This window comes from Catharus ustulatus, chromosome 2 (genome assembly GCF_009819885.2).
Source record: "Catharus ustulatus isolate bCatUst1 chromosome 2, bCatUst1.pri.v2, whole genome shotgun sequence".
In the NCBI taxonomy this organism is placed as follows: Eukaryota; Metazoa; Chordata; class Aves; order Passeriformes; family Turdidae; genus Catharus; species Catharus ustulatus.
The window spans coordinates 20,142,844-20,155,674 of record NC_046222.1 but is presented as its reverse complement, the minus strand read 5'-3'; the positions used below and the strand labels follow the sequence as shown (position 1 = coordinate 20,155,674).

At 36.4% G+C, this 12,831-nt stretch overlaps 1 protein-coding gene across 7 annotated transcripts in view; it reads right to left on the bottom strand.

Moving 5' to 3' along the window:
* Nucleotides 1-12,831, bottom strand: part of SENP7 (SUMO specific peptidase 7) — a 47,090-nt gene that overhangs the window by 19,554 nt on the left and 14,705 nt on the right. For 4 of the 7 annotated variants that reach the window (XM_033051669.1, XM_033051670.1, XM_033051673.1 and 1 more), the window contains 10 exons: nt 12,314-12,511; nt 9,407-9,522; nt 8,490-8,656; nt 7,191-7,539; nt 6,486-6,643; nt 5,422-5,559; nt 4,000-4,033; nt 3,107-3,274; nt 1,751-2,013; nt 608-741 (listed from right to left, as the gene is read on the bottom strand). In XM_033051669.1, the coding sequence (XP_032907560.1) occupies nt 608-741; nt 1,751-2,013; nt 3,107-3,274; nt 4,000-4,033; nt 5,422-5,559; nt 6,486-6,643; nt 7,191-7,539; nt 8,490-8,656; nt 9,407-9,522; nt 12,314-12,511 (1,725 nt within the window). The other 3 variants (XM_033051671.1, XM_033051675.1, XM_033051676.1) reach the window with 3 other exon arrangements.

Below are 12,831 nucleotides of genomic sequence, written 5' to 3'. Positions count from 1 at the left end.
CTTATATGTAGATGATTTTTCTAGAGAACCTGTGAAAAGGAGTAGTTCTCAAAACTTGGCCATTTCCTCCTCCAACATTTAGGTGTTACAAAAGAAATATCACACCAATGCACCCTAAACTTTGATGGAAACTTACAAAAAGCAGACTGATTTTTGCCTTCATACTGTTTTTGTAGTTTTGATCAAAGCATTTGAAAAACTACTACACAAAAAGTGAAGAAATACCTGAGGACAAATGGTTATAAAAAGATTGAGTGTGACAAAACAGTAAAAGAATATATTATTCAGATTTTATAAAAAGTTAGCTTGTTAATAAGTTTTGCTAAGATAGACTTAAATGGATACTGACAGAACCCATGAGATCCCCACCCCCCTGCTGATGCACCCCTGAGATGACCTTGTAGTCATGGACCAGATTTGCTCTAATTTCTGGGAGACTGTCATGCTATAGCACATTGATACTGTCTTTTAACAGGTAACTACACCGATATTTGCTGATATTTTAGATTTGAAGAGTGTCTTTCATACAACATTTTCAAATCAACTAGAGAATGGCAGGTGAGGGCTTTTAAATATTCCCTTTCTTATTTTTATGAAATACACTTACTTCTTAACTGCTCCCATTTCTCTTACTTCTTTCCATTCTTCATTCAGTGCAGAGGACAAATAGATAGAATAGCAGCCACTATTCTCCTTCTTTGCAAGGGCATAACTGGGCCTGATCACTTTTAGCTTTGATTCCTACCAGAAAAACACAAACAATTGTAAAAAGCTTTATACAGCTTAATATATAAAACACAACACACAAAATCCAAGTCTAAAACCCATAGGAGTACCCTGCACCACTAAAGAGTATTCTTGTTGGAGATCCAAAGTATAAACTTTGGTATTTGGGCAAACATGCCATTGCTAAGACAACTAAAATGTTGTGAGTATTTTAAAAAATAATGACAGATCTTAATTCATAATCTTTCTCAAACTATTCAAGCATTATTCAGCCAAGTCAACCAGATATGGTTTTGGAGAAGAAACATGAAAGAGTGGAAACAAGTATCAGACTGTCTTACTAGGAGCTGTATATGCTTGGAAGGTTTGAAAATCTAGTCCTTGAACAATTTGCCTAAAAACAAGACGTATTTGAGCTGCCTGGCTCCCTTTAAAAAGTTTTCCTACCCCAGTTTTATGGGTCAGCTTGATCTGCTGTCTCTTGGCTTTTTACTGGTGGAAACAAAGAGATGTAATTTCTGCGTGACAATGACATGGAGTTGGGTTTAGGCCTTTACTCAGGAGATTAAACCAAGACAACACATGGACTTGCACTTACTCATCTCCCCAGCAGTCAGAGGAATAATTCAGCATTTTCAAGCTGTGGTAACCCCACAAGTACATCTAAAGTCGTCTGGAGAGCCATCTACACAGCTCCTCCTCTGCTGCACTTCCAGCTCAACTAAAAAAAACGGTTCCATTACTTGATTAACTTCCTGCTTGCTGCGCCCTAGAGACACCACAAGGGCAGAACATCCTTGTGGTTCTAAATTTACACAACATGAATCAATCTGAAGCATTGGTACTTGTCACTTACTGTTGAGGTCTATCCCTCTATGGACACAATCTAGCTGACTGCAAGTTTTGGAGCAATCATGACTGGGTTTTTTTGAGCTATGAATTAGAAAGAAAGTTGACCTAAAATGTACTCAAATGCATGAATGACAACCAGTGGTGATGAATGAAGCAACAGCTATCCACTAACCTGAATTACAGACTCATAAGCATCTGAGGTATTCTCTTTTGGCATGTATTGCTTTAATAGATACTTATTACAAGTCATGAAAGAGCTTTCCTCAGGAGAAAGATCCTTAAGCAAGGATAATGCTTGTTTCAAAGACAAAAACTCAGCAAGATCTGGAGCTCTGTTCCTCTTGCTGACACGTGTAATCACTTCAGTCAGTCTGTCTTCTTCCCATTCTGTGAGTGGTTGAGACAGTTCAAAAAATACAAATTCATTGGATTTAGCTGGGAAAAGGAGAGAATAGATAATATTAACTATTAGATTATGTGACAGAAACTTGTCTGAACACCCAAAAAGGAACTTGGAGACAATGGCAGGAGGAGAAGCCCAAACAACACCCTGTCAGGTTCATCACAGGGGCCATCAGCCCCCAGAAGCCCCACTTCCACAGGCCCAGAGGAGCAAAATGGCAGGTAGGAATCCAGATTAAGGACTGAGGAAGACACACAATCTGTCCCCAAGGCAGTGTGTGTCCCCAGAGCTGTCCCAGAGAGTCTCAGCCCAAAGGTCCAGACCCAAAAGCCATTAAGATAACTGAATGCCAGAACGCTTTTTGGACTGAAAGGGGTTGCTGCTGAGATGTATAGTACACATGATGGGATGCAGGGGAAGAGCATTGTGGGATTGCACAGGACTAAATATAGGTTGTTTAAGGAAAGACCTAAAGGAAGCAAATTCAGGTAATTCAGGGAAGAAGTATTATGGGCAAAGAGAGGGTAAAGGGCATAAGGACCAGTCACATTTAAATACTTTGCTGGTCAGCGCACTTGTCTGGCCATGCCATAAGCATGGACCAGCACAGCCTATCCTTGTTTTCTTATTAAAGTCCTTTCTAACTCTCCTGGCTGAGAAATTCCTCTGACCCCTCTCAGGCTGTCAGATCCACCATGATATATTTTCCTCTAGTATTAACATACTAAGGCAGCAGAGCAGAATCACAGCAACCATTTCCACAATCCACAAAACCACCACTGATTTTTTCAACAGGTCTCTAAAAACATGTCACAACATTCACATTGCTATTTAAAATTAAGAAGTGTAAAGCAGTCAAACAGAAATTTAATGGAAACTCCTGACAGTTTCTCCAACAAGAATGTAACCAATGCAAATAAACATAATATTAAAAGATGCCTTGCATCTTCACATTCACATTCCCTGCTGTGCAGGGCCAGGAGTTGGACTCCAACTCAGCATATTTTCTATTCTGTGATCTTTAAAATGCTATAGGCTTTCCTCTGCATTCAAAAAACACAGCTGTAAAACAAGCACTTTACTGACATGACCTCTTCATTGCACTTAAAGAAAACAATTACTCACATGGCTCGCTGGTAACTAACTTTCCCATCTGTGTTTCGATCTTTTCTACATAATCCACAGACAACCAAAGAAAAATAATTGTTGAAGAACGGTCACCATCACTTTTCCACCAGCCAAATCTTCTCAGATCCAGTGTATCCACTGTCAGCTGAATGTTCTTAGAAGACACTAGAAAACAGAATTCAAAAAAACCATGCTCTTAACAGCCATAGATAGTCACACATGTTACAGTAATTACATGTTGAGAAGTATGACCAGAGTGTATTAGCACATTACTTTCACATTTTATTTCTTGCATTCCATAACATACAATATTTAAGTCAGTTTCAAACTGTGTAAAATGCAGTTACCAAATTGTAACCCAAAAATCTAAACACCTGCATGCAGAAATCTTCCTGAAAAAAGTAGGTTTTTTCTCAAAATAACTACAGTAAATATCCTAAAAATATGGAAAAAAGAACACTGTTATTTGCTTTCAGTCAACTCAACTTAGAACTGCTCATAAACCTTTTCCTACCACACATCCTCTTGGAAAATTGACTGACTGCAAATCTATAGTTATATTCCTCTTAGCTTTAGTCTATTCATACATTTTTGTAAACCTAAGGATCTAAAATGCTAATTTAAAAAGTTCAATGTTTCATTCATAGTCATATCTACTATAGTTAACACCTAAAATATGCAGGAATATGGGAGGCAAGCCATTAAAACTACAAATTCACCTTTAAAGTACAAGAAGATACTAAGTTATCTTCTATTATCTAATTAGATACTATCTAATATCTTTGTGAAAGACTATAAATTATTCATAACAGAAATACATACTCAGTGTTTTAATGCAATACTTTAAAGATATAATTAAGAAAAAGCTAAAGAAAAGAAAGTTCTCTTACCCTGAAATGGGATCACAATCTTTTTCATTGTGAACTGAAATAAGGTTTTTAAAAACATAAATTAGTTTGCATTTTACAAATTGACTAAAACAGTATATAGATTTTTAAAAATCTGCACATCGTTCCTTATAGTGAAATAAACAGAAAATATACAATCATTCAGGGTGGAAAACACCATTAAGCTCAAGTGCAATATGCTTAATTTGAGAATTCATATTGCCTATAACAACCTAAAAACATTCCTAGAGACATTGCAGAACCTAGATGACAGCAAGAAACTTTCAGAGATGCAAGGCACTGAGAAATAAGCACAAAGTTGCAGAACAGCATACAGGCTCCTTAAAAAGAAGGGAAAAGTACACTTGGGACAGAAAGAGTTAATGCAACCTGTGAGAAACTGTCAGATGCACTGCTTGCAGTAAGGAAATGATAGAAATAGTTCAACTTTATGCTGGTATTACTTTACATTAATATTTGAATTAAAGACCTTTAAAGATTCCACTTGCACTGCTGCTATGTTAAGGACACTTTGCTAAATGAAAAACGCTTTATTGTTTCTTTGACAAAAGGTTATATATATATTAACAAAAGAGGTTTCCACTGCGGCACCTTAGTAGGCACAAAGTTGTTTCCCAAGGAAAATTTCTACTTTACACCTAACAGCATTGAGTCTAAAATTATTTCAACTCATCCTTCAAATTATTTTTGCCTATTAATTTAGAAAATTTACATGAAATATAACTGCTACTTTGTGAGAAGCTGAAATTGTTATTACAATCCAAGATTTCAAAATGCCTTACTGAAGATGAAAGAAGATAAGCAGGTTCAAACATCTCCTTTTCAGTTGCAATATACAGAATGAACCTGTTGAAACTCCTGGAGCTGGTGCTCCATTTAAAAAACATCTTCACTTACATTTCTATACTCTGTGAGTAGCACATTATCTAAACACTAAAGCTTTTAGTATTGTTTTTATGCTCTCTAAAGCCACAAAGCAAGCAATTTTCTGTTTAAATGGCAAGAGCATAGTATATATCTGAACTCTGATCATTATGAACTACTTTATCAGAACACAATTATTTCTGAGAAAAGTAATTCGTCTTTATTTTAAGTGACATTAACTGGCCATTAATATGGTTGCTGTTTTCTGTTAGAATTCATTGAAATTTCCTCAGCATGACTTGTGTTCCAGTACAGCATTTACACAGAACCTTTACACATGACAACTACGTCCACAGAAAATCAGCTGTTCTACTGACAGCAATCCAAACGCACAAGGCAATGGACCACACACCCTATTGTCTAGCCAAAGGAATTTAGCGCAACAATAACAAGAACTCTGTGCCTCCACACTAAGTATCACTGACTTCCTTTAACCAGAATTTTTAAATAATCACAAAATAGCATAATAGAACAACTTACCCTAGCAGGACCTGTTGATAAACACTTAAATTTCCCAACGTGTAGTCTATCAAATTCAACATCCAATGCCGGGTTTGTCTGCTTTCTAGGTGTGCTTCCAGAAGGTAAGCTGAGAGGACATTTATCTTCAATTAAAAACTGAAAAAAAAAGTGTATTTACTACAGGACTTGTTATATACACCCCTCTTGTAACCTCAGAAATACTTTTCCTTCATGTTTGTAAGAACTGACTCACAAAGGCAGCTTCCACATAAATTCATATTGAAAAGCTCTTAGTTTTATTACATCCATCACTGACAATTTCCTTAAGGCTCTAACAGTATCTTGCTACACCTCCATTACCAAGACACAATCTGTGCTCTTGACTTAGTTCTAAACTTCTAAAAACTCAAACAACAGAGCAACAAAATAATACCCTTTTTTTCATAGCAAAGCTCCAGTGTTTATGATTGAATTGATTCATGTGTGAGAAGAGGCAGCAATGACTCTTCCGACTTGTTTCAGGACAACAGAGATAACTCAGGTCCAGGTCAAATCAGGGAGCCAAAGGCTAATCAAGTACAAAATGGGGCAAACAATCCTTATGGCTACTTTTAGATTCAAGTTCTACAGTTAGCCCATAGGAAAGGGAACTTCACCTTATCTCTGTCTGCTGTCAATGAAGATCCTTGAACTTCTACAAGCACTGAATTACAACAGAGGATTGGATGACAAAAAGAAACTATGACCAACATAAACAGTGAGCGGAAACAAATTTTTCCACAGATGTATCTTTATCATGTCTGTTTCTACCTCAAGTTACTATTTGATCTTCCTATTTTCTGGTATTAAATATTTCCAAATGTTTATTATCAAAATAGGAAATAGGAATTGTGTGTAGCAAAAATACCCAAGCTTCAGAACCAGAGATATTCTCTGAAGACTCCAGTATTCTACCTGTGAAATAAATTACTGCAGCTTCTGCTGCTGGTTGGCACCATAATCAGCAATCATTTTCTACACCAAACATTACAGAAATAAATTAAAAGCCTGCCAAAACAATACACAGGCCAAAAACCGACTACCTCTTCTGTGTGACTTTTCATCTTATCTTCTGACTGCCTGGCTGAGAAACAGAAGTCAGACTGTTGGTCTGTTTCTTTAGCTTCAGTGGTATTATCCTGCATCAGCTCTGTGCATCGGGGTTCAGAAGGTCCATCTTCATCATCACTGGAAAGGATAACTAAAAAGGAAGAAAGAAGTGTCTATATACTACAAATTATAGACTTGAGAATATTTAATTCCTTGTGGATTTCAGACAAGTAAAGAATTCTTTCTTGTGGTACATGATATCAAAGTACACTGCTCAAACTAGTCAGGATCTGTGTGCATACAACAAACACTGCTCTGCGTCTTTACTAACACCTTACATACACTAGATCCTCAAAATTATTTAGCTATTAAATGAAGTAGAACACAGCACAGCTGCTTCAAAGAAGACAGTAATTTTTCTCAGTTTTAGCATCATTAAAAAGTGAAAGCTCAGTTTTTCTATAGCCACAAAATCAGCTGAAAAAAGAGGATTGGAATCCGAGAGTCTTGCTGCCTATCCTGTTTCTCAGGTAAAACATCCTGGCACTGTTCTCTAACCTGCACAATGCATTACAAACAACAGGATGGCTGTCTTCAAACTTTTGTTCCCTGTGTCTCAACTAGCCAGTTATGCTCGAGTTCTCCTAGTACCTAAGTATACCACCAGTAATTGTCATCAGCACAGATACAGTACATACTTGGGTCAATGGAAACAAGTTGCTGATTACCCCTGCAGATTCTGTTCCGCAGCTCGCTCAGGTACTCTGATCTGTCCATCTTTAATTTCCTGATCGTACTAACTTGTGGTGAAATCACATCCTCAGTGGCAGCAGAAAGCTGCTTCTTTGACAAATTTCTGGAATGAGACTCTGAGGCTGAGTCCTCTGTGTGGCTGTGAGCAAGGCTTAAGTGGTTGTGCATAGAAGTGTCTTTAGAGCCTCTCTCTGCTGGAGAGTCTACCAGAATAGGATTAGATCTGTGATCTTGTCCATCCTCACAGGGTATTCTGCAGCCAGAAAACTGAGTTGAACTCAAACTTTGCTTTTCCTAAAAACAGGAATCAGAGACAGGATGCAAGTTTATTATTTGACATTTATCAATGGTTCAGATCAGTGATCACTGACATTAGTTGTTTGATAGAAAAAAATCATTACAGCTTAACACAGTGACATTTAATGCTCAATTCAGGATAATTTCTCCCTCCTCATATTCCAAAGACTACTATTACATAAAGGAATGAGGGACAAGCTTTTAAAAGGTTACAATGACCCTATTCAAGCTTAAAAAGGAACTATTTCTGATTTTTAGCAGCCCTGTCAGTGTCAGACATGGTGAGGCCAATAATCAGTGCTGTTCTTTACTTCCCAGAAGTGTGGCTTAGTCAACCAGGTTTAACAGATTTGGTAACCTCCTGTCTTTGTAGGGTTTAAATCTCAAGACTACAGAGACACCTTTATTGTTTATATTCAACTGCTTGAATATAAATCACTCTTTGTACGTGACTCATTGCCTCAGTCTTTTATTTGTTGAGTTTTTTCCAAGTCCTAATGATGGATAACAAGAAAACTTCAGAGAATAATACGCCAGACTAGAGAAGGAAGCAAAAAGATGACATCTGCAAGATTTCAATAACCTCAGGTATATTTTGCAGTTTTGCTGTTAATGCCCCTAATTAGTCCCTAATTCTAGATCATCTGTGAAAGAAGCTTCACTTAAGTAAGCTAGATGCCTTATTTTCAAAACTGTTTGAATCCATGCTCCTGTCTTAAGGAAACAGTCATGAGTTTTACCTTTCACAACCTTTCTACTACAATAAGCACATTGTGATGATGTGGACAGAAGAACATTTATTCACTCCTTGTGATGCATCATTAAACTACTTTCCCTCAACAGGTAATACCTGCTATAATAAATCCTATTTATTGGCATAATCCTTTAATTTGGGATGCTGCTACTGAGGTGTGTGTGGATGTGTGCTAAAATGAAGTGCAACTTACAGATAATACAAGTGACTTTCGTGGAATATGTGCATTACAATCATCAGAAATATGACCACTGTATCTTCTTTTCCTTTTCTCAGCAAAAGAGCCTGATTCCTTCTGACTAAGAGTAGTGCTGCTCATGTGTCTGCTCCTCTTCTCCCGTTCACCAAAGTGCTTGTTTTCTGTGTCACAAAAAAAAAAGTAATTTAACATATTACCCTTAACCTCTACATTTCTTCATATTGTCTGTCTTTATATAAAAATGCATGGAAGCAGGTATCCTCCACAGTAAGTTCTTTATTAATTGTATGTGGCTGCCAATACACATGCCCTGAAATTAATACTATTTTTGTATAATTAGTCAAGGGTATGACCAAATTCGTAGCTCTCTTCCAAACAAAAATTAGCCCTTTATATTTCATAGTCTTTCTTTATCTTCTGACAAATGCAATAGTCTCAATTTCCAGTTGTAGTCTGCAAATATTAGTAAGCAGCATTCAAAAAGACAGCACATTATCCCTGGAGAATGTGCAAAGAGGTCATAATTCTTCAGCAGTGAAAGCAAATATTGTCTAGCATTAATATTTTAGCAGGGTTCACAAACCATTTGAGGATTCTTAATGGATTACATTTTTTATTATAAGAATTTTTAGAAAATAAAGATTATAATAACACAGTGAGACTGCACAGTCTCATTTTTCTTCCACAGATTTGAATCACCATAGCTTTATTCCTATTTAAAACCAGGCATTTTTACTGTATCTGTTAAAAAAAAAAAAAAAAAAAAAAGGCATTCTGAGGAAACACATACACTGTGTGCAACATCTTGATTTATTTCTGTGCTGTCCTCAAAATACTAGAGTAAAAAAGGAAAATATTTCAACACTCTCCAAAATCCATACTTAACTGCCAAATGACTGCTCACTACAGACCTTTTTTCTGCAGCTCTTGTCTTCTCAAAGTGACAGCGTTAGGTTTTTGTAGTTCCTTAGATGCCTTGGTCAATTTACACAGTTCATCATCTGTCTTTCTAGTGCAGCGTTCAGACCTGTAAATAATATTAACTATGACTTATCTTTAATTTTGAAATAAAAACCCCAACAGAAACAAGAGTTGGTCAGACTTCAAACTTCTGCCTCATCCATAAACACATGGACCTTGCCAAATGAAACACAAATTCAGTCCAGTCATGGAAATACACAGATACTCTGACAGTTTTAATGAAACAGATGCTTCTAAAAAGCAAAGTATGAGAATCTGACATGCTTGAGATCAGACACTGAAACATTATTTTGCTGCAAGGAATGACTGCAATAAGAACACATAAAAAAAAAAGAAAAAAGAAAGAGAGAATAGTCAGTCGACTATCCTTGCTTTTGTAATGAATATGGTGGAAACGTAGCATATTTTTAACTTAGATTAAGAACTACTGATAGAATCCATTGAGTAGGACCCCAAAATGTGAAATTATTTGAACCAGAAATTCCTTCTCATAAGGGCCTCATACAGTAACTTTAAAGGTGGTGGAGATGGATGGGAGACAGAAAGTAAGAAACAGAAGAGGATTACATTATTTAATCCAAATGGATTTTGTGTTCATCATTCCATAGTGTGTTCTACTCAGAATGTTGTGGTCTCAAATTTTCAAAGAGCTAAGTGATCATCACAATGCCTGATATCACTGACAGCCAAGCTTCAACTGCCAAAAATCATCACTCACTATGGCAAAAAACATTCCTGACACCTCTAACCAGATAACCAAAACTGCTGAACACTTTTGGAACAGATGACTGCTCTGTAGTGGTCTGTCTGCAAACTGGAGTATCAGTGCTCTTTGGGAATTCGGTACAAAGATTTCTGGAGTGCTCCAATACTACAGTGATGAGCACTGTGAAAAAATTACTGATGATCTTTCCGTTCACAAAGAATCATGAATTGGACCACATACAGAAGGAATTTCCAGTAAGTGCTACTGTTCATTCTGTATGCAGAACAAGATAGTCTTCCATAGACTAGACAGATCAATACAGAAAATTTTATTTTGGAACCCATGCTTCTCTCCCAATTAAAATATTTGTATGCATAACAGCTGTATAGATTTGACCATCTTAAGGGACCATACAAAACTATCAAGTGTTTTTCAGCATTTGTTTTACACCAACATCACAATTCAGGGCATTTAATGACAGAAAGCACCTAAATAGGGCTGTTTCACCTGATAGATTTTCCTAAACATATTTGCTTTATACACAAATCCTGCACATTTTATTTTCAATTCCAGCATTGCTGATAATTCAGTTTAAAATGCACCTCTTAACAGATATATGCATCACCTATGATGCTATAGCAATATATATTGTAAAGTGTTCTTAATAACCATGAGAAACAAATACTGTAAACACTTCAAGTTTCTTCACATTTAAAACGTACCTCAAACTCATTAGTTACACTGACAGGTCAGCGCTCACTTAAATAAATGCATTTCACATTGGGTTGCACTAAAGCAACAAAATTCCACCAATTCTGTAACACAAAGAGCAGGAATGGAAAGAGAGAGTTGGCACTATGTTCTAGCTGGTAGAGATAAGTTAACTTACTATCACCCTGTTCTGATGACATACAATTCTTTGACTTGACCTAACATTTCCACAGTACAAGACTAGCACAATTTTTAGCAATACAAAGCACGCATTCTAGCTACTCTGATGGTACAAAACTCTCTGTATGATCATGTGCACATATATGCATAACACTTACAAGGGGAGAGCTTTTATTATTCTCCTTCAAAACCTAAACTCGCAACAATCCAAACACCCCATACTTCAGCCAGCCTTAAGTTACAGAAAATCATTAGCAACAAATATGACACTTTAAAATAAGACAGCCTAATAAACTGTTCTCGCTAAATCTCATTTAAATTGAAGCTTTGTCAGGTTAATTTAAGCAGCAATGGGCAACCCAATAGGAAAAAAAGAAAAAGAATTGCTATTGACTTCAGTTAAGATGTTTATGTATCAGAATGAGGAATATGACTGACTTTTCTCAATTGTAACCTGGGAACTGTTAATCACTTATGCCTTCAAAAAAAACCCCACATCATTCTTCTCTTCTTCATCTTTCTACCGTCTTCCTCAGAATTTCCTGCTGTTTCTTCCTGTGGAAAATTTGCTGTTGAGCAAAGATGTAGGCATAATAGACAAAAGGAGACAGCTTACTTTGAATGCAACTGCCACCTTAGACCAAAACAGATGTTGTCTAATTCTAATATCTGATTTTTCCAAGTAATGTTAAACATTACTGTGATGCTCAGTCAACCTAAATATAGGAAGAAAGATGAAAAGTAGATGTTAACTGCTAAGAGGACACAAATAGCCCTTAACCAAAGCCAGCCTGTTAGGAACACTGAGACCACCAACAGGTTAATGTGAAAAAAATTTAATTATCACAGAGAGGAATTTGGAGATATTTTGCAAAAGAAGTTATTATAAATCATGCTAGAACACTTTAACACCAACAGGAAAGCAAGATTCTGGTTCTGGACACAAAACCAACTTGGATGAGTTTGAAGTACTTGTGTTTCTTCCCAAATCAAAACAGTGATGCATTGCAAACAGAAATTCCTTCTAAGAAAGAAAAGCAGCCTTTTACCAGGTCCAGTAACCCAAGAACAAATGTAATGTTAAAATGGCTCATTGGAGAAGTTTGTTAATTTGCACTCCAGAAACTGGTTTCCTGATTCAAGAAAAGAGTAGAACAACAGTTCTTTCAGGGAAATTAGTTTCCATTGTGAAGTTGTGTCATTTCAGGAAGACTGGCAAAATCAGCAGTGAGTAACATACCTTTGAGAAAGAAAAGAACTTTCATGAGGAGAACTTAACATTTGACATGTCTGTAGGTTGGCAACAGTTGATGAGGGTAGCTGGCCCGATTGCAATTTGTCAGCAGCAGGTAAATTTGCACCAGTTATAACATGGTTGTCTATGTACTTTCTTCCAATTTTCGTACTCAGGACATTCGTCAAGACAACTTTGGGTTGCCTGCCATACATATAACAGTAAATCATAAGTACTGCGCTGAAATCTAGAGAAACAAACTTCTTGTTAAATTCATGTATCCTAGAGGTTTGATAATTAAACATCAATATTTTTAGTCCCTTAGAGGCAAAAAAAAAAATCTTATTGAAAAACTTCAAATACAAGAAGTGCAGATAAACACAAAGTAAGACCAGGGTGCACAAACTAGCCATGTAATTTTACCTTAGCCAGATACTATGTACACTGCATTGCCTCTAACATATCATGCGGTATTGTTTAAAAACTGGTGAATATTTATCTCTAAACAGCTTTCATGTAGTATT